Consider the following 21,674-nt stretch of genomic DNA (forward strand, 5'->3'; position numbering starts at 1 on the left):
TAAACCTGTTACATACAAGATGCCTCATTGACCAGAACACTTTTTTTTTCCCCCTTATGGGTTGTGATATCATGACACAGGAGCCACTTACCATGAACTGCCACAACCATGCTTTTGGAAAGGATGCCATTAAGAAAAACAAAGAACCCAACCTCTCCTGCTAATTTTGCAGTGAAAATGCAAGTAAACAAACTGAAGAAAGATAAGTCTGGAAAGTTCACATGGAACTTTTATTTATTTCTTCATCTCATCCTCTAGTGACTGAATTGTAAATACCCGAAGGAGAAACCTGTCAGGTTAGTGAAAGAATAACGAAATAGTTCATTGATTTGGTGCAGCTGATCTAGTGAGTTATGAATAGAAACTGTATTTGCCTTTATCGCTTTCCTTCAGTGCCTAGCATTGAGCTAAGTATCCAATCCATGAGACACTCAGTAAGTACTTGTCAACTTGGATGGAATTAACCCGTCTGGGAAACTGAAGTGTCTGTCCCAAAGAAACCAGGCTTATCTAATTTTACACTGAAACTATATCCCCTACCTTCAGAAAGAGGTTTCTTACCCTTACTACATATCACTATTGTTGCTCTCACTAGCTTTCCAAAGGATTTAATCATATTATTATTGTTGTTATTACTGATGTTAGTTTCTGGTTTATCCTTAACAGAACAAACTTTCTCCCTAGAAATGAGTGAACCTTTTAATGGATGTGTACAAAGGAAATTGATGGTTTAGATAGTTTAAATAAATGACCACCCCCCCAAAAAAAAACCAAACTAAAATCAAATAACCCTCTAGTTTAAACAATTTTTAATTTTTAAATTCTTTTTTATTTTCATGAAATTAAACAAAATTTTTAAATGAGTTTCTAGCTGTGTTGTTTATCTGACTTTACATCATGTGGAGGAGACTATTATTTATTGTTTCTGATTTTATTTACTGTTTAGATTTCCTTTTCAAAGATAAATTATCACATGGTATATAAAACAGTTTCTTACATGAAAGTAACTTTCACATATTAATTTTTTCAATAACACAATAATTCAAATAATAATGATTTTCTTACATGTATACAATTTACTTATTTTACACTGTTATTTTCCAAATTTAGGGTTTAACAAATTCTATTTCAACTTTAATTTTATTCAAATTTTATTTCAACAAATAATTCATGAACTATTTGCTAGAGAACTGAAGCATAGTAATTGAGTTTGCACATAAATTAACTCTATCATTAGAATGTACCCTACTTTGTATTATTTTCCGTATGTGAATTATAACTTATTAAATCTATACATAGTACAAATAAATAGCAAAGTAGTTTTTTAAAAGCACATATAAGGTAAATTATTTAAGCTAACTCAGTTTCTGAAATGAAAATATTATTGGCTCAGAAAATTGGCTCTTGTTTGAGGTAATTTTATATCTTATCCTTTGTATATTTTAAAGCACATGAAAATGTTTTAAAAGAGGTACTCATTGAAAAATAGAGAAACTACATTAAAGCTTATTTTATCCAATGACTTTATTTCACAGAGAGAAAAATAATGGCTTCTTATTAAATTATTTGCTCAAGGTCACATATGGTAACACAGATCTTTTTTTCTGTTTGGTTAAGTTTTACCACCTGCAAGTAAGTACTGATGGCATACTGGAAGTTTAAACTCTCCTAAGTATATCAAGCTAGTCCTATATACCTGCCAGGTACTCATTATTAATTTAGCTAATGATATATCCAAAAATATGAGAATGTCACATGACAGCCAAAAGAAAGACCATGTATCTATTTGTGGAAACATTTAAAGGAGAAACAATGCTTGGATCAGGAATTGGGGTACCTTAGACTGACATGGCTTAAAACAAAACTATCAACTTGTGACCTGATTGACCCAGTTGAAAAATCCTTTGTTGAATGCTCTACTTAAAAACGTATGTTTATTAGATTCTCCTTTATCCTTTTTTAGAGTAATAGGAGTTATTATTGCCCCTAGATGCAAAACTTAAGATATCCATAGCTCTTTACCTTTGGCTGGGTAACATGCCCACCTCAGCCTGAGGTGTAGACATGCTGGAGACATGGCTGGAGAACCGCCTCCTTCCAATGGCACTCAGGAGGTAAGCTTCTTGTTCACTTACCACACTGGGCATGCTTACAGAGTCATCTGAAGGGGCAAAGAAAAGGACTGCTATAAAATCTATGCTAGCCAGCCCTAAGCCCAAACCAAATGTGCATTTTAGTACCATCTTTGACTTGAATGCAACATGAGAGCAGACTCTAAAGTTAAATTATTGTTTGTCCTTTTGCACAGATGAAAAACTAAGATTTTTTTTTTTCTCTTTTCCCTCCAGGTTATCACTGGGGCTCAGTGCCTGCACTATGAATTCACTGCTCCTGGAGGCTATTTTTTCCATTTCCTATTGCCCTTGTTGTAGTTGTTATTGTTGTCATAGATATTGTTGCTATTGGATATGACAGAAATTGAGAGAGGAGGGGAAGACAGAGAGTAGGAGAGAAAGACACCTGCAGTCCTGCTTCACCAAGCGACACCCTGTAGATGGGGAGCCGGGGCTCGAACTGGGATCCCTACTCCTGCCCTTGTGCTTTGCGCCATGTGCGCTTAACCCAGCTCCCAACTGAGATTTTTTTTTAAAGATAATAATAATAAATAATAATAATATCCCATATCCACACATCTCCATCCATGAACACCTTTCATGAAATAAATGTAAATTTCTTTTTCAACTAGATTATTTGTGAAAGTCAAAGAACACCTATAAATTAGCTATACTATAATTTTGTTCATTGTTGTTGTTATTGTTATTATTGCTGTTGTTGCTGTTGGACAAGACAAGAGAGAAATCGAGGAGGGGAAGACAGAGACGGGGAGAGACAGACACCTGCAGACCTGCTTCACCACCCGTGAAGCAACCTCCCTGCAGGTGGGGACCCGGGGACTCAAACTGGGATCCTTACTCTGGTCCCTGCACTTTGCGCCATATGTGCTTAACCCGCTGCGCTACCGCCCAACCCCCTATACTATAATTTTTTTTAAAACATTCCCTGAATAGTTCAGTAAGAGATTTGTTACTGAATGAGTGAAGTACTTTCTTTGATGTTCAAAAACTATATTCAGTACATTCAATGATTTCCTAAGCAGTCTTGCTTAGGAAAAATTTATTGCATATACTTTTAGGAAAATATTTAAATGCATATAAAATTTAGAGTAAATGCTCATTTTACCCTAAACTTAAAAGTGTTCTCTCTCAAAGGAGAAATCATTGTATTCAAATCCATATGAAAGTTAACTTCAGTATGGTACTTGTGATTAAGTAACCACATTGTGAGTAAGTTAATGCTGTTGACTGTTGACAGTAAATGTGTCGTTAGAATACTACAGAGATTTGGTAAAGTCATGTTACATACATGATCATCTGTTCAAAATACTCCAGTTGATCAGATTTCTAATAAACTACCTTGAGTCAAAAAAACATGAATGTGAAAAGTGCTAGAAATTATTTAGTAACGGAACAGAAGTTAGTTCTTGCTATGGAATGATTTCCTTTTAGGGGTGTTCACTAAGGAGATACTAAGCAAACATTTTTTTTTTAACTGAAAAAATATGGTAGAGTAGATTGCACTTTTTCTTTTTTTTTTTCTTTTTGTTTTTATTTTATTTATCCCCTTTTGTTGCCCTTGTTGTTTTATTGTTGTAGTTATTATTGTTGTTGTCGTTGTTGGATAGGACAGAGAGAAATGGAGGAGGAGGGGAAGACAGAGAGGAGGAGAGAAAGATAGACACCTGCAGACCTGCTTCACTGCCTGTGAAGCAACTCCCCTGCAGGTGGGGAGCCGGGGTTTGAACCGGGATCCTTATGCTGGTCCTTGTGCTTTGCACCATCTGCGCTTAACCCGCTACGCTACAGCCCGACTCCCAAGATTGCACTTTTTCTACAAAGAACTTTCCCAGATCCCGTTGATGCTCCCTCCATTCACTCAAGCACACACATCACTCAACACCCCCTGAATATTTGGTGATTAATGCGCTACCTTGCAGTCATTTTGCTAAGTGTTTTTTTATAAGCCATGTCAGTCCATCATCTCTGTAAGACTATAGACAAGATCTTAGAAGACAAGGAATATTAAAGGTCTTAATATAGATGAGATGATTGAATGGAAAATAGTTTAACTCAAAGCAATCAATGATCTAACTTACATTTTTAAAAAATAATTTTCTCTTTTTTCTTAAATTATCTTTATTTATTTATTGGATAGAGACATCCAGAAATCGAGAGGGAAAGGGGTGATAGAGAGGGAGAGACAGAGAGACGCCTGCAACACTGCATTGTTTCACCACTTGTAAAGCTTCCCCCCTGCAGGTGGGGACTGGGGGCTTGAACTTGGTTCCTTCTGCACTGTAACATGTGTGTTCAACCAGGTGCGCTACCACCCGGACCCTTGATCTAACTTTCTTACTCTACCCCCTCTAAATCAGTACATACCAAAGTAACCCCCACATTATACCGTTTATTTTCAACCTTATTTTCATTGGATAGTTTTGATTCCAGAGGATAGTTATCATTTGTCAGTGCGTATTTTTCAAAGTGTTACATTACTTGTGGTAATGACATCTGCTTTTGTCTTCTCTACTTCTGTAATTTCTTCCTGTAAGTCATTTATTTATTCATAAACTTTTCTGGAAAAAATATATTTAGCTCTACCAAAGACAGGTGGTATCACTAAAGAATTTCTAGGATAAAGTAAACACTAGAGAAACATAGATATTACTTTATGTTCTGACCTATAGCTGGGAAGTAACAAATATTAAAACTGCTGATCCTTATCTTCTTTTGTTTTCTTAACCAAGATTTTTTTTTTGGCACTAGTTATTTATTTTCCCTTTTGTTGCCCTTGTTGTTTTGTTGTTGTTATTGATGTCGTCGTTGTTGGGTAGGACAGAGAGAAATGGAGGAGGGGAAGACAGAGAGGGGGAAAGAAAGACAGACACCTGCAGACCTGCTTCACTGCCTGTGAAGTGACTCCCCTGCAGGTGGGGAGCCGGGGTCTGGAACCGGGATCCTTATACCGGTCCTTGTGCTTTGCGCCGCCACCTGCGCTTAACCCTCTGCGCTACTGCCCGATTCCCTTAACCAAGATTTTAAAGCATTTTTCTAACTCTAATTTTAAGAGTATCTAACTGGTGTGATTTAGAAGCAAGTATGCCTATACTTGGGTACAAGAAAATATGATTATAAATTCATCTAAAACTAAGTCTCATATATTTATTTTCCTTCATGCCCACTTGTTTTAGGGTATTAAAGTATTTTCTTTCTTTCTTTCTTCCTTTCTTTCTTTCTTTCTTTCTTTCTTTCTTTCTTTCTTTCTTTCTTTCTTTCTTTTTTTTTTTTTACCAGAGCACTGCTCAGCTCTGGCTTACAACAGTGTGGGGGGTTGAACCTGGGACTTGAGAGCCTCAGGCATGAAAGTCTCTTTGCATAACCATTATGATATACCCCCACCCTTACTTTCATTGATCTTAGTTAATTAAAAATTTAACCTCAACTCTCATTCCCTCTATTAAATTTAATGCACAGTGAACCTTTTTGTTGTTTTGTAGGGAGAGGCTCTGAGTGAAGAAATTTGATTTTGTTTTTATTCTTAAGCATTGACAACACAATTTTCTATAAATATTATATCTGAGTATCTTTAAAACACAATAGGAAAATAACCAGTGAGATTTTAAACGAATAATTAAATGACTGCAGTATCTTAAGGAAACTTTCCCCTTCTGCTTTTTGAAGCCCTTTATAGAGTATGCAAATAGAATATGTTCCTTGCTGGATTTTTCCCTATTATCCTATTGTAAGCAGATACATTACAAGCTCCTGGGCTGCCTCAGTCACTGGGGACACCCAACTCAAACTTAGGTTGTATTCCCTCAATGCAGACTGCTGTTTACAGTCTAGGTGGTATGCTTGACAGGGCCTCTCTCATTCCTTAGGTATGCACCACTCACTTTTCTTTGCCTGGTGGGGTCACTGCTAACATGTTGGTCAACTCTCTAAGCAAGATATTCAGGAGAAAGAAGGAATAAATACCCTAATCAATTTAAGAGAGTTAGTGGAATATATAAGCTCAAAGAAAACGTAAGGTTTATATTTTTGCTTGAATTTATTACAAATGACAAAGTATATCAAAGGATTTATAAGAAGAGCTGGAAGTAGGAATGTCACTATTCCATTTTGAATCCCTCCTGGAAAAATTTCCAGTGGATCAGAACTGAATAGAAATTCTTCCCAATCCTCCTTTACATGGTCAAGCTGCCCCCTTCCCCCCACCACACCCACCGCCAGCCCTGTTTTGTGGGGTGACCTACTTTCCTCATCCTCCTCATCAGTCCGACTCAGGGTGTCTTGTGAAGCTTGCTGGGAGGGCTCACTGTCCTGCTCCCAGACAGTGCCGGTGCCTGTATTGGAGCGGGACATGGTGGCCAGGCTCAGGCGGTAAGCAGAGGCAGAGGTGCCCACGGTACTGATGGATGTCTTTCCTTGGTAGGCTAGGAGTTGAGAGACCAAAGGAAAATCCATGGTGAGAATCTTGAAAGAAACATAGTTTTGCTTCAAACACTTCCCTGACTACACATATGTATTAGAAGGGGAAAGTTACATAGTTGGCCCCAGAGAAGTGATCTTTAGGACAAAGTGGCAAGTGGCAGTGAGAATGTTTAAAGAAAGAAAGAAAAAAAAATGGCTGCTGATGCACTTAGAACAGTTTCCTTTTGGGAATGTAACATCTCTAATAAGGTCAAGTGTCTTGACATTTGTTTTTTTCTCTCACTGCTTGTTAAATTAAATTTGTTCTTGCTGTTGCTTCACTGCTCCAGGCCAAGTGTATGTACATATACATTTGTGTATACAGAGAGAAGAAAGAAAAAGAAGGAAATGGAGGAAAGAGAGACAGAGAGGAAGATCTATATAGCATGGAGGCTTCTCCTAGTGCTAAAGTTCTTCCATATGATGGACTAGGGGCTAGAACCCAGACTCCATACATAGCAAAGCAGGAACCCTCTCTCCACCAAGCTTATTTAAGAGAATAGAACAAAAATTACAATCATTTATCTGGAACCAGAAAACACCTAGAATCACCAAAACAATCTCAAGCAAAAGAAACAGAAATGGAGGCATCACACTCTTAGATCTCAAACTATATTATAAGGCCATCATCATCAAAACAGCCTGGTACTGGAACAAAAATAGGCACACAGACCAGTGGAACAGAATTGAAAGCCCAGGACTAAACCCCCACACATATGGACATCTAATCTTTGATAAGGGGGCCCAAAGTATTAAATGGAGAAAGGAGGCTCTCTTCAATAAATGGTGCTGGGAAAACTGGGTTGAAACATGCAGAAGAATGAAACTGAACCACTTTCTCTCACCAGAAACAAAAGTCAACTTCAAATGGATCAAGGACCTGGATGTTAGACCAGAAACTATCAAATACTTAGAGGAAAACATTGGTGGAACACGTTCCCACCTAAATCTCAAGGACATCTTTGATGATTTAAACCCAATTGCAAGGAAGACTAAAACAAAAACAAATCAATGGGACTACATCACATTCAAAAGCTTCTACACAGTAAAAGAAACTAAAACCTAAAGAGACCCCTCACAGAATGGGAGCAGGAACCCTCTCAGAAAAGTTATCTTACCAGCCCCTCATTGTTTTTATTATTATTATTACATTTTTCAAGGCATCACCCAAGAATGGAGACTAATTTTGGCCTAAACTGTAGTTTCCAGTTTGGCAGAATTTCTAACTTACTTAACACTAGTCTGATAGGAATTTTATAACCAAATTCAGAACACATAATCAAAGTATCTTCAAATTCTTCTATTCTGAAAGTTATAATTCAGAAAAATCTATCTCAGATTATTTTATTATAAAGCAAAATCTTTTTGTTGTTGTTGTTGTTGTTTTGTTTCTAACCAGAGTGCTACTCAGTTCCAGATATGTGTACTGCTGGGAATCAAATCTGGGAACTCTTGAGAGCAAATCTTATGCACTACTACTATGACATCTCCCCAGCCTAAAGTAAAATATGTGATTTCCCTAAGATTGTACTTGTTAAGATTTTTTTTTTCTTTTACCAGAGCATTGCCCAACTCTGGCTTATGGTGGTGCTAGGAATTGAACCTAGGACCTTGGAGTTTCAGGCATGAAAATCTGTATAACCATTATGCTGTTTCCCCCACCTGATTTTTTTCTTTAATACATTGCAATCAGCAATAAATATTTTAAAAAGAAATACTTCCTCCTATGCATACAGACTTGCTTGCATTAAAAATCTACTTATGGGTACCGGCTGCCCTCTAATGGCAGATAGTAATTAATTTTCCTTCCTTAGTAATATATTGATATAAATGAAGTAGGTAAAGAATGTATTCCCAAAGAAAAATCTTTCGAATGTAAAAAAGAAGAAGAAGAAGAAGAAGAAGAAGAAGAGCAACTACTGGCTTTTAAATTCTATTAAAAAATGTTTTTTGAATATTTATTGGATAGAGACAGCCAGAAACCAAGAGGGTAGGTAGGGTAAGACAGAGAAAGAGAGACACCCATAGCCCTGCTTCTCCACTTGCAAGGCTTTTCCTCTGTAGGTGGCAACTGGGGGCTTAAACCTGGGTCCTTGTGCACTGTAACATGTGCCCAACCAGGTGTACCACCACCTACCCCTGACTTTTCAGTTCTAATTCAACTCCTCTCCCTACTTTGTGAAAAGATAAAGGCTTTGTAATTGATCTTCCAGACCTGGTTTGCAGTGCCCTCACTATATCACTGTTATCTGTGTGTTGGTTTTCAGTATTCTGTTGCATCTCAGAGAGTTTTTCTCATTTTTCAACTGTACTTTCAGTTAAGCAACTGCCAGGTACATGTGCAGATTGAATGACACAACTGCTATGAAACAGTCTACAATAAAACAAATGCTAAGTGAATGTGCCTTCCCTTTTTCATTTTCAAAAAGAAAAGGAAAATAATATCTTTTTTTTAAGATTTTATTTATTTATTAATGAGAAAGACAGGAGAGAGAGAAAGAACCAGACATCACTCTGGTACATGTGCTGCCGGGAATTGAACTCAGGACCTCATGCTTGAGAGTCTAATGCCTTAGCCACTGCGCCACCTCCCGGACCACGGAAGATAATATCTTAAGGACATTTTTACCAGTTCAATAATCAAGAAAGAGCTTAATTACCAATGTAAAGATTAAGAATTGTTGGGGTCTGGGGGGCAGCGCACTGGGTAAGCACACATAGATTAAGCACAAGGACCCACACAAGAATCCCGGTTCTAGCCCCCGGCTCCCTACCTGCCACGCTTCACAAGCGGTTAAGCAGGTCTGCTGATATGTCTTTCTCTCTCCTTCTCTATCTTCCCCTCCACTCTCAATTTCTCTCTGTCTTATCCAAAAAATTGAAAAAAAAAAATGGCCACAGGAGCAGTGGATTCATAGTGCAGGCACTGAGCCACAGTGATAACCCTGGGGTGGGGTGAGATTAAAACTTGTTCTGAAGAACCTGAACTGGAATTGGTGTACTGCACCAAAGCAAAAGACTCTGGTGTGTGTGTGTGTGTGTGTGTGTGTGTGTGTGTGTGTACAGATCCAAAAAGGATGATAAAGGACCTAGTGGGGGTTGTATTGTTATATGGAAAACTAGCAAATGTTATGCATATAGAAACTATTGTATTTACTGTCGAATGTAAAACATTAATTCCCCAATAAAGAAATTAAAAAAAAAAAACTTGTTCTGAAAAAAAAAAGTAAGATTAAATTCATGACACTCTCTTGATTTCTGTTTTGCTGTTGTCAATGATAGCATGGTCAAATGGACCAGTATACTGGCTAGCTTACCATACATAGCTTCAAAAGAAGAGCAGGGATTTGGGCAGAGGAAATCTTCATAGGTTATGAAAGGCAAATTCTAAATACCTCATGTACACTCACCTGATCCACTGTGAACTGCTTCCTTTAGAATTTTTAGTTCACTGTTGAACTCTACAATGAGGGAGCTCTTACACAGAGGCCGTGGTATGAAGCGCCGCTCCAGCTGGTCTGCAATGTGTTGCCTGGCAGAGAGCTCTTCATGATTCTCTGCGGGTTGGGCCAGGAGCTGAAAAGAAGCCAGAGATTCTTAGGTGCTCAGTTTCCCCATCTAAGTATCATAACTATTCTACAGCTGACTGTGAGGATTAAATAAAGTGATAAGTATGAAGTTCTTAGAAAGCACCTAATACATATTGTCGTTTCTTTTAAAAATTGTTTACTGGAACTGGGGATGGGGGTGAGGGAATCACTCTGGCAAATTGTGATGCAGGGATTCAACTCAGGACCTCCTGTTTGAGCATCAAATACTTTCTCTATTCTGCTAGCTACCAGTCATTCCCTTCTTCTTCCCCGCCCCTTCTCTCCTCTTCATCTTTGGGTGTCGGGGGTGGGTGGGTGGGGGAAGGCTTCTTCTTCTCCTCTTTCTCCTGCTCAGCACACTGGTTTATGGTGGTGCCTGGAATTGAATGTGGGACCACTGATGCCTCCAGCATGAAAGGAGCACTACTTATTGTGATATCTCCCTGGCCCTAATCATCACAATAACTGCCCCCGCCCCCCCAGAAAATCAAAGCATGGAAAGAATCAAGAACTAGATAATAATGAGGGTCTCAAAGGAAAAAATGTATTTTAATCATCCCATATTTTTCATATTCTGTTAAAGTCAGATCTCAGTCATACCACTAAAGAAAGCAGAATTTGCTCCAGATCATAACCTTTAGTGTTTTGGGTGGGAGGGTTTGATACTGGTGTGTGGTCAGAGGGAGAGGGCAAATCCTACAGATGCTAATAGGGCTCTGACTGTGCAGTACTTTTAATATGAAATGTTGACTCTCTGGGATACATTTTTGGGTATTTTCTCACTAGGCATGCTAACAGGTCCTAATAACTAGCCACCATGCATCCTAAAATCGATCTCGGCCTTAGGGAGAGCAACACATTCATAGGGCTTGTCATTTCCCAGGGGAGAAACACACCACACCTTGCACTGGATGAATGGTCGCAAAAGCACGAAGATAGGTATTCGGGTTCGCACGATGAAGTCCAGGAAGTCCCACAAGGCCAGGCCTCCTACTTTCCGCAGGGCCATCTCCTTCACCTGTAGACTCAGCCAATACCACTGGCTTCCGAGTTGCCTCTCAAAGCAGACCAGGATCACCTTCAGTGCTTCATGCCAGGAGAAAAGTGAGTTCGCATCACCTGCTTCAGAAGAACCCTCCCCACATCCACCTGCTCGCCTACACAGATATGCGTGTCTTAGAAAAGTTTCTGAATTGCTACACTTTTCCCCTAGTTTGAGAAACTTACGTGCTCTCCTGAGTGAGAGTGTTCTGGTGAACATATTTTAACTTGAATGAGATGAAACACAAATATCTATAAGTGCATATTAGAAAATATGGAGAAACATGATTCAAAGCACTGAAAGGGAAATGTGTCAGAAACAGTCTGTGATTTAGCTTCTCAAAAATTCCATCATCATAAAAAAAAAAAAGTTCATTATAGTTGTCTTATGGTAATGCTAACAGCGCTCACATGCAAAGCAAAACATGGGTATTTAAAAATATTTACATAAATAAATATGAATATAAACAATATAAAATAAAACATTGGAGAAGTGAGCAAAAAAAATTTTTTTTTTAAGTTGGAGGCTGGACTCCATGGAAAAGCAGTCTAGAGAATCTTTAAGCGGATGAAACAGAAATATCGTATGAACTTGCAATACCACATTTAGGCATTTATCCTGAGGATGTGAAAACATTAATTTGAGGGAATGTATGCATCTTTATGTTCATAGCTACACTGTTTGTAATAGCTAAGGAGTGGAACCAACCTAAATGCCTATTGACAGATGACTCGATAAAGAAGTTACATATACTTGGTGGAAGACTACTCAGCACTTAAAAAGATGATATTGTATCTCTGGTACAAAATGGAAGAAACTTGAAGTGATTGTGCTTAACAAAGTAAGCAAGGAGAAAAGACAACTACCGGATGGCTTTTCTCATGTGTAGACTACAGAGGCTTGACAACATGAACCTGCAAAACAAAAAAAGATGTTGCCACTACCACCCTAGTGCTATTGGGCTCTCCCTCTCCAGATCGGTCTTTGTGTTTGAATGAACAAGTTGGTCTGATGTCATGGCATCATCACTCATAGTAGTGATGCAAAACAAAAAAAGTTCGTTCTCAGTCCAACTCCCTTCACAAATTCATTCTAAACTGTTTCCAGAGAAAGTGTGTTGGGTAAATCCTTCTTTTATTATTTTTTTCTTTCTTTTTTTGCCTCCAGGGTTATCGCTGGGGCAAATCCATTGCTCCTGGAAACTATTTTTCCTATTTTGTCGCCCTTGTTGTAGTTGTTATTGTTATTGCTGTCATAGCTGCTGTTGTTGTTGGATAGGACAGAGAGAAATGGAGAGAGGAGGGGAAGATAGAGAGGGGAGAGAAAGATAGACACCTGCAGACCTGCTTCACCGCTTGTGAAGCAACCCCCTGCAGGTGGGGAGCTGCGGGCTCGAACCAGGATCCTTACATTGGTCCTTGCACTTCGCACTATGTGCGCTTAACCCGCTGCGCTACCGCCCAGCCACAATCCTCTTTTTCTTTCAGGAACACCTTTCCCACAGTAGCAGGACTAAAGTGAGTAATATGACGATGTCAAAGATTATGGTGGGAGTGTCTTCTACTACCTCAGCTCCTCCCACTGAGAGGCTTAACTAGAATGAACTTCAAGGTGGAGATTAAAAGATGGCATTGTAAGGGAAGAAAAACAACTGGCAGACTACATGAGGTATACTGCACGGGGCAGTCAAGGGTCTCTAGGCCGCCTTGATTATACCTTAAGTCCGATATAGGGTCTTAAAGACCCAGACAGGTTCAATTCCTTAAAACCCTGCACAGTCACATGCACATATACCAGTTTGAGACAGTTTCCAGGCAGGCAAGAGCCATGCCAAGTAAGCGAGTGAAAGACATGTTGTCAGAGTCTCCATTACCTTTCTCCTCCTTCAGAATCTCATTTTTCACAGCAGGCACTCAAGTCATCTCACTCACTCAAATAAAATCACATGTGAACAAAAAGCAACACTGTTCTTCTTCTCTTTCCTTACCCAGTTCCTGGTGACTCCACACTGCGGAGACACTACATTGCACTATGGTTATGCAAAGTGACTCTCATGCCTGAGGCTGGCTCTAAAGTAAAGTCTCAGGTTCAATCCTTCCCCCTGAACCCCCACATCATCATAAAACTCATAAGCCAGAGTTGAACAGTGCTCTGGTTAAAAAACAAAACAACAGAAAGGCAGGAACCCAGCAGTATAGTGTCTGCTGGTCTTTGGGTTCCTGCCTTTCTGTTTTTTAATTTGTTTTGTTTTGTTTTTTAACCAGAGCACTGTTCAGCTCTGGCTTATGATGGCAGCAAGGGGGTGGGGGGCTGTGGATTGAAGCTGAGACTTTAAAGCCAGCCTCCAACATGAGAGTCGCTTTGCATAACCATTATGTTATCTACCCCCATCACCTGCCCCCTGACTTTCTGTTTTTAACTCTCACTTCCATCAGTCCAACATGCAAGCAACAAAGCAAGGGACTCAAGAACAGGAACTCTGATGACAGAGAGCTAGGACATGAAAATTGGCACTTGCACTTAGTAGCTGTGGCTCTAGGTAAGCTACTTAGCTTTTCTGGCCCTTAGCCTTTTTCATTTATAAAATGAGAAGAAAATTTACTTCTTTTGTTGCCCTTGTTGTTTTATTGTTGTTGTTGTTGATGTCATCATTGTTGGGTAGAACAGAGAGAAATGCAGAGAGGAGGGGAAGACAGATAGGGGGAGAGAGAGACACCTGCAGACCTGCTTCACCACCTGTGAAGCGACTCCCCTACAGATGGGGAGGCAGGGTTCGAACTGGGATCCTTATGCTAGTCCTGGTGGTTCACACCACATGTGCTTAACCCGCTGCGCTATCGCCTGACTCTCTATGAAAATTTACTTCTGTATAAGTATTGTGTGCTAACCGATTGCGCCACTGGAGCTCTGAAAATTTACTTCTTAGAGCTGTTTTGAAGATTCAGTGTGACAATAATAGAAGGTATTGAAAATATTGCTTAATGAGTAATAGTAAGCACTCAAAATAAGTGTGAAATGAATTTTAACATAGAGGTCAAATAGTATGCCCTCCTTCATTAAAAAGGCGGCAATTGGGGAAACTGAAAATATTTGTCAAGTGTTTTCTCCTATATGTCCTTGTCTCACATGTTAAACCCAGTTTCTCCATCCTTCTCTGTGTAGTCCTCACCCTTATGCACAGTCAAGATTTTGTCTGAATCTTACATTCTCTGGCTTCAGGCCACCAAGCCACATGTGCACATGAATTTCTTTTTCTGCTTTCTATACTCATTGTGAATCAATACTTTTCAAATACATCCTTTGCAATAAAATTCAAATAAGTCTCCATTCTATACTCTAAGGATCTATTTTACCCTCACGGATTTGCTTTGTTGAACAGAAAAATACTTCAGGCGAGATAGTTTCAATTTTCTTCTTTCAGATTTCCAGCTGCCAGTGCTCCCAATTCTCCTTGCAGTGGCATAAGTGGTCTTTCCCTTCTGACTTATTTTATTCAGGGCCAAAAAGTGAATTTCCATGATTCCATGGGTAAATGACTACGCTACAGCAGGGAAAGGGTTACAGGGACACTGGAAGCAAGCCAATAGGAAAGAAGAAATTCACTGAGTTAACTAGAGTGAAGAGCAATATGAATATTTAAACTGGCATTGCATTTTTTTTCTTAATTTTTTATATTTATTTATTTTCCCTTTTGTTGCCCTTGCTTTTATTGTTGTAGTTATTATTGTTGTTGTATTGATGTCATAGTTGTTGGATAGGACAGAGAGAAATGGAGAGAGGAGGGGAAGACAGAGAAGAGAGAAAGGTAGACACCTGCAGACCTGTTTCACCACCTGTGAAGCAACTCCCCTGAAGGTGGGGAGCTGGGGGCTCAAACCGGACTATTTACGCTGGTCCTTGTGCTTGGTGCCAAATGAGCTTAACCCACTGTGCCTGACTCCCAATTTAAAAAAAATTTTAAATTATATTTATTTATTTATTGAATAGAAACAGCCAGAAATCCAGAGGGAAGGGTGTTATATAGAGGAAGAGAGACAGAGAGACACCTGCAGCAACAGCTTCACCATCAGTGAAGCTTTACCCCTGTAGGTGGGGACCGGGGGCTCATACCTGGGTTCTTGTGCACTATATCATGTGTGCGCCACCAGATGGCCCCAGGCATTGTAATTTTTATTTATTTATTTTCCCTTTTGTTGCCCTTGTTGTTTTTATTGTTGTAGTTATTGTTGTAGTTATTGATGTCATTATAGGAGAGGGCAGAGAGAAATGGAAAGAGGAAGGGAAGAGAGAGAGGGGGAGAGAAAGATAGACACTTGCAGACCTGCTTCACTGCCTGTGAAGCAACTACCCTGCAGGTGGGGAGCTGGGGGCGCGAACCAGGATCCTTAAGCCGGTCCTTGCGCTTTGTGCCACGTGCGCTTAACCCGCTGCTACCGCCCGACTCCCCGCATTGTAATATTTGACGGAAGAATAACTAGTAGGGTGCATGACATACTACATATCCAGTGTGTGTGTGTGTGTGTGTGTGTGTGTGTGTGTGTGTGTGTAGAGCTCTGCTCATCCCTGCCTTATGGTGGTGTGGGGGAGTGGACTTGGGACCTTCAAGCCTTAGGCATTATTCTAACTCCCCCACACTCCATCATGTTGTACTGCACAGGAAATAGACTTCCTAACTCTAGGTGTCCCGTGGACATAGATGGTAGACCAGTAAGTTCATGAGTTGTGCAATGTACTGTCCTTGTATATTAGACTGAGCCCAGATCTGATACCAGCTACTAATGACAAACACATGAGCAATCCTGCACATAATAAACAAGAAGGAATTCTAACTGCAGACACTTCTTTACGTGGTCAGACACTCTCAGAACATTACAGAATATATATATATATATATATATATATATATATATATATATATATATATATATCCCTTTTTAGTTCAATATATGTTTATTACAGAAACCATCTTTTCTTCAAGGCTGATGCTTTTCACTTGTGCACGAGGCTTCTTTACATACTTTCTGGACCAAGGTTTTCCAAAGACTTTTTTTTCCCTCTAGGGTTATTGCTGGGGCTCAGTGCATGCAGCACAAATCCACTGTTTCTGGAGGCCTTTTTTTTTTTCTTCCCCTTTGTTGCCCTTGTAGCCTTGTGGCTATTATTGTTGTTGCTGATGTTATTCGTTGTTGGATAGAACAGAGAGAAATGAAGAGAGGAGGGGAAGAAAGAGAGGGGGAGAGAAAGATAGATACTTGTAGACCTGAAGTGACTCACCTGCAGGTGGGGAGCCGGGGGCTCAAACCGGGATCCCTATGCTGGTCCCCATGCCCCGCGATCAACCTGCCGTGCTACTGCCTGACCTCCTTCCAAAGACTCTTTGAGTCAAGTTAGAACACAAGTAAATGACTCTATATGCATAAACATACACATGTACATATCTATATATCTACCAATATATCTCTTTCTATAGGTACAGAGATGGAGATAGAGATACATACAGAGAGAGGAGAGGGAGATGCATAATACACACCCAGGTATGCTGCTTGGCTGGTAGATTCTGCCAGCCCCTCCCTGCGCAAGTCTTTCCCTGCATCCCCTGGGGTGGAGCAGTGAGCAGGGGAGCTCTCCAACATGAAGTTCTTGCTTCTGGATGTGCTGATGATCCGAGGTGGCAGGAGCACATTAATGACCGTCTGTAGCAGCAGCTGCACCTCAGGCTGCTCCAGACATGGGCTATCTGAGGAGCAGAGTTTGAAATAGGGAATGACAAAGAACAGTCACAAGGTAGACGGTCCACGCACACGCACACGCACACGCACACGTGCACACACACACACAAATTCAGTTTTCTTCCCAGTTCCAAATCAGAACATCCTAGAAAGCCAGTGTTTTCCTACCAAGCACAGCTTCTCTCATGGACAGAAAGTGTTCTTGGAACCTGAGTGTTTTCTCCACAGGTTTCATGTTCTTATTCAGATCTCTTGCTTACCATGTCAACCTCCTTTCTTTTGTCCAGCTAAAATACTCAATGTACTGTTTTTATATTTGTGATCAACTTTTCCTAAAAGAAAAAAATCCCCTAAGAAGGAAGAGTAATGGAAATACATTGGAATTTAATGACAATGGCAGAATTTATGCTACATCTTGAGGCAGAATGTTTGTAATGTCCATTCACCTATGAATTCTCATTATACTGTACATCCATCCCATTTTTTTTACTTGAAGCAATGTGCACTGACCTTTTGCTGTACTGAAATGATTTTTAAAAAATATTTATTTATTTATTTATTCCCTTTTGTTGCCCTTGTTGTATTATTATTGTAGTTGTTATTGATGTCGTCGTTGTTGGATAGGACAGTGAGAAATGGAGAGAGGAGGGGAAGACAGAGAGGGGGAGAGAAAGAGAGACACCTGCAGACCTGCTTCATCATTTGTGAAGTGACTCCCCTGCAGGTGGGGAGCCAGGGGTTCGAACTGGGATCCTTACACTGGTCCTTGCGCTTTGTGCCACCTGTGCTTAACCCAATGTGCTACCGCCCAACTCCCTGAAATGATTTTTAAATGACTGTATCTGCTAAGAAGTGGAGACAAGAAACACTTGACTTAGCGTAGCCAAGCTGAAAAGAAAGCAAGCCTCTATCTCCTAACGTAACCTGATTTAAACCATTCAGATTGCCTTCTGTAAAGGGCTTTGAGGAAAAGGGGAAAAAAAAAGTAGCCTGACATTTAAGAAAACACAACAACATTGATAAATTTCCTTTAGTTAAATTAATCAGACCTTTGCTTCCAGATCCTACTGTGAGCACAAATGGGATGAGTAGATTTAAAAGCATCCCCTCCCTTCGCTCTTGATTGGTGAATGGGGAGATCACATGGCTTAAAGGAAAATCTTCTTTTAAAGCCTGTGCAGCAATAATAAAGAAAAAGATTAATTGACCCCCATACCCATTCACAATGTTTGCTTTCACACAGCTTGATGGAAACGGTGACTCCCTGCTGGCTGCTCCTGTAAACTATGATTTCAGTCGTCTTCAGTGCACCAGATAAAATTCACTCAAAATTGATACTTTACCATGCGCTTGACATAAATGAGAACTATATACCTAAAAAAAACAGTAACACCTTGAATATTAAGTGAATGGGTATGACACACATAATTTGGGACAAACCAATCCCATTTCCCCCATGGTTTTCTTCATGTGTTCACCAGTAAATATTTTGGAGATAAATGAAAAGAATGAGAACTTGCCACCAGCTCCACTTGGTAGTCAATTAATGTCCTTTGACCCCTCTTAAGGCCTCTAAGTAGGCAGGAAGTAATGTAGAAATAAAGAGATGACCTCTGAATGCAAGTTAGTAAAGTATATCAATTTTAGGGGTGATCCCCCCCTTCTGCATAGTAGTTATAGCTCTTCTTAATCTCTTATGTCATCTATCCATTTTCTAAATGATGGGCCACAAAGTTTGGTTGTTAGATAATGAATGAATCTGTTAGTTATAGAGTTCTCTGATGATTTACCACTCTCTCAAACTAGGTGACACACATACATAGGCAGGGAACTTGGTATTCTGCTTTCTTCCCCCTTAGGAATGATTATTTTAATCTAAGGAGACAAAACAACAGGGAGAATATTTTAAAAAACAAAAAGAGAATATTAAAGAATATTAAAGTAGCCTCAACATTCAACCCATAGTTATGAAAGAAAATTTAGATACTTGAAGCCTAGTAACTGCATATGCAATATTTTATACTGTAACCCTGAAAATATTGTTAATTTGAAGCCAGACCTTGAATACCGCTGCCTCTTTTAAATAACAATCATGAGCTGATTGTCTGTGAGTCGTTATTTTCCTAAGGTATTTACATTCTTTTTAAATGACTGAAGTGGCTATTAAGTTCTGTGGCAGGACTAATTACTCTGCTATTTTTGAAATCTCAAGAAGAATTACAGAAGCACAACTTAGGGCCAACCTCAGGGCTGCAGCTCCAAACCTGTACAAGTTTGGAGATGTTTATACTTTAGTTTCACAGATTTTGCCCAGCCTTTGCAGAAAAAACGAGAGAACACCATGACTGGTGCCTCAACCAGCAACTTAATGAGCGTGACAAACAGGTAAGGCAGTCACACCTGTATCTGCAATGCTACAAGCCGGACAACAGCTGTGCTGAAGGGCAGAGGTGGTGAGAGATAAGGGCTGAGATGAAGAAGGGGTAATCCATCAGCAACACTGGAAGGTCCTACCACTCCCATCACCTGAAATACAAACAGAGCAAGCACATGACCAGCCTTGACTATTGCAATTTCATGCAACCATATAGTAAGGGAGTCTCAGTCAATAATAATAGTAATAATAATAATAACAAATGATAAAAATAGTAATAATGTGAAGGTTGGGCATGTTACTTTTTGATCTGCTCTTGCTGCCTTCTTCTGAAGACATGTAATGTCTGGAGTCAGGTCAAACACTCCACTAGTTTCAGCCAAGGTTTTGTAGAATGTTGTTTATAGCTAACTATGTAAATAATGAACGATGAGCCAAAAACTATTCTAACAGGAGACCAAACATACTTACTTGGTGGACTTAAGGGAATGCAGTCAACATTCTGTGATGGTGGAAATACTGAAAACAATGATGATGGCCACAGTTCTACTGGCACTAAGCATTCCAGCTACAGATCTATTGCTCAGTTAAGCAGCAGATCCTATTCAATGAAATGCTCTAACATGGCTTCGACATTGTACAAAACCTTGTCAGGACCAGACTCTAGGTATTACATATATGATGAAAAAAAAATTTTTTCTTCCCATAAATCCTAGATTAGCCAACTCATAGTGCCATTTTGCACTAAAAATAAATAAAGAAAGAAAATAAAGAAAAAGACAAAAAGAAAGCCCTCTTTACATTTTAAACCCCCCACCCTAGACTACCTCAACTTCTGGCCAATTGTTCAGTCTCCACCACCCCACTCTCCAACTGGCAGCCCTCAACTCTCAACGCAACTTGAAGAGGTGAATTGTCAAAGTAGTGCATGGGAAGCAGCACGCCCAAGTCCCAGCTCTGTTGGGATGGGCCCCTCAATGTCTCCACACACTACCTTGAAATGAACCTCACTATTTTCAGTGTCACCTGAGCCATCTGTTTTCATGGGTAGGAAGGGGCACAAAGTGGTTGACCTGTAAATCTTCAGTTCAGAGAAGTCAATAGCAGAGTTAGATTTTGGAAAGTTTCATAAGATTGCCACTTGGCTACTCACCAGATTGACACAGACATTGATCAGTGACCTAAGGTGAGGCAGGAAGGATATGATTGGCTGCCTCTGAAGTGTCAAACAAACCCCTTCAATCAAATTGCTGGCAGGCTCCCACTCAACCTGTCGCCTGGAATACAATACAGGAGCCATTAGCGGCTTGGCTCCCTTCTGGAGACAGTCTGAAACAAGTGTACGAGACAGTGATTCTGACACCATCTAAGACAGGATGGATGTCTGAGACAACACACTGCTTCACACGGGATGAAGTTTACCCATGTTGTTCCAAAAGTACAGAGCACACTGGGAAAAGGAAGAAGGTACTGAAAACGTAGCAGAGGCACTCCTGCCCCATCGACTAATGAGACAAAATCTATTGGAGAAAAAAACAGAGATGATGAATGGGTTGCATTTTCAGTTCCCTGGTTCTAACATGAGAGAGGGTAGAAGACTACAGTTTTGGGAAGCTCATGCAGGGCCAAATAGAGCATAACTAATCCGACCCTAGGCTGCATATATAAAATCTACTTACTAGACTCTAGTGTAGTTCATCAGCTGTTATACTAGACTGCAACTGGTTGGATTTATATGGTTTCACTTCTGCCCAAAAGATTGCATTAGAATAAAAGAGTATTTAAAAAGTGTTCTTTCTTGACCTTCTAAGAATATTTATTTTGGATTACTTTTCCTGGTAATGTAAATGATGGTATACGTGACTGAACTGGGTGAACATGGGGCTTCTATAACGAATGTCAACTTAGTCTATATCTAATTTCAGTACCAAGGCATCCCTAGGGTCCCCACACAGTATACTGAACTTTATTAATAACTCTATTTCCAAATACTACCCTATATAGCATTTATTTTTTTCTAACCAAATGAAGTATTTGTACTAACAAAATGAGAATGTTCATAAGTGAGGATATATTGACATCCCTGATGTACAAGTAACTCACTCACAGGCTGGCTTCGTTCAATGCTTCTTTTGTTGAGTTGAGATAATCTGAAGAATTTATATCCAATCCAAGGCAATCCAAAATTCATGACATGCACCCCAAGAAAATGCCCATGGTTGACCAAGTCATTATACTGACCCAAAGATTTACTTCCAGGAAAAAAATGTGTGTGTGTGTGTTTGCAATGGCTTTAGTTATAAGACAAATAGATGTAACGATGTTTAAAATCTTTTTTAAAAGTTATTT

The 21,674-nt window shown here is 39.6% G+C and overlaps 1 protein-coding gene across 5 annotated transcripts in view; it reads right to left on the minus strand.

Annotated features, from left to right (window-relative positions):
- UNC80 (unc-80 homolog, NALCN channel complex subunit) overlaps positions 1-21,674 on the minus strand; it is a 257,506-nt gene that overhangs the window by 12,791 nt on the left and 223,041 nt on the right. For all 5 annotated transcript variants that reach the window (XM_060193977.1, XM_060193975.1, XM_060193974.1 and 2 more), the window contains 8 exons: positions 20,479-20,602; positions 19,352-19,477; positions 18,001-18,124; positions 16,753-16,959; positions 11,082-11,266; positions 10,001-10,166; positions 6,374-6,553; positions 2,023-2,161 (listed from right to left, as the gene is read on the minus strand). In XM_060193977.1, coding sequence (XP_060049960.1) covers positions 2,023-2,161; positions 6,374-6,553; positions 10,001-10,166; positions 11,082-11,266; positions 16,753-16,959; positions 18,001-18,124; positions 19,352-19,477; positions 20,479-20,602 — 1,251 coding nt within the window. The remainder of the gene's footprint in view (positions 1-2,022; positions 2,162-6,373; positions 6,554-10,000; positions 10,167-11,081; positions 11,267-16,752; positions 16,960-18,000; positions 18,125-19,351; positions 19,478-20,478; positions 20,603-21,674) is intronic.

The sequence above is a fragment of the Erinaceus europaeus genome, chromosome 7 (genome assembly GCF_950295315.1).
Source record: "Erinaceus europaeus chromosome 7, mEriEur2.1, whole genome shotgun sequence".
NCBI classification, from domain to species: Eukaryota; Metazoa; Chordata; class Mammalia; order Eulipotyphla; family Erinaceidae; genus Erinaceus; species Erinaceus europaeus.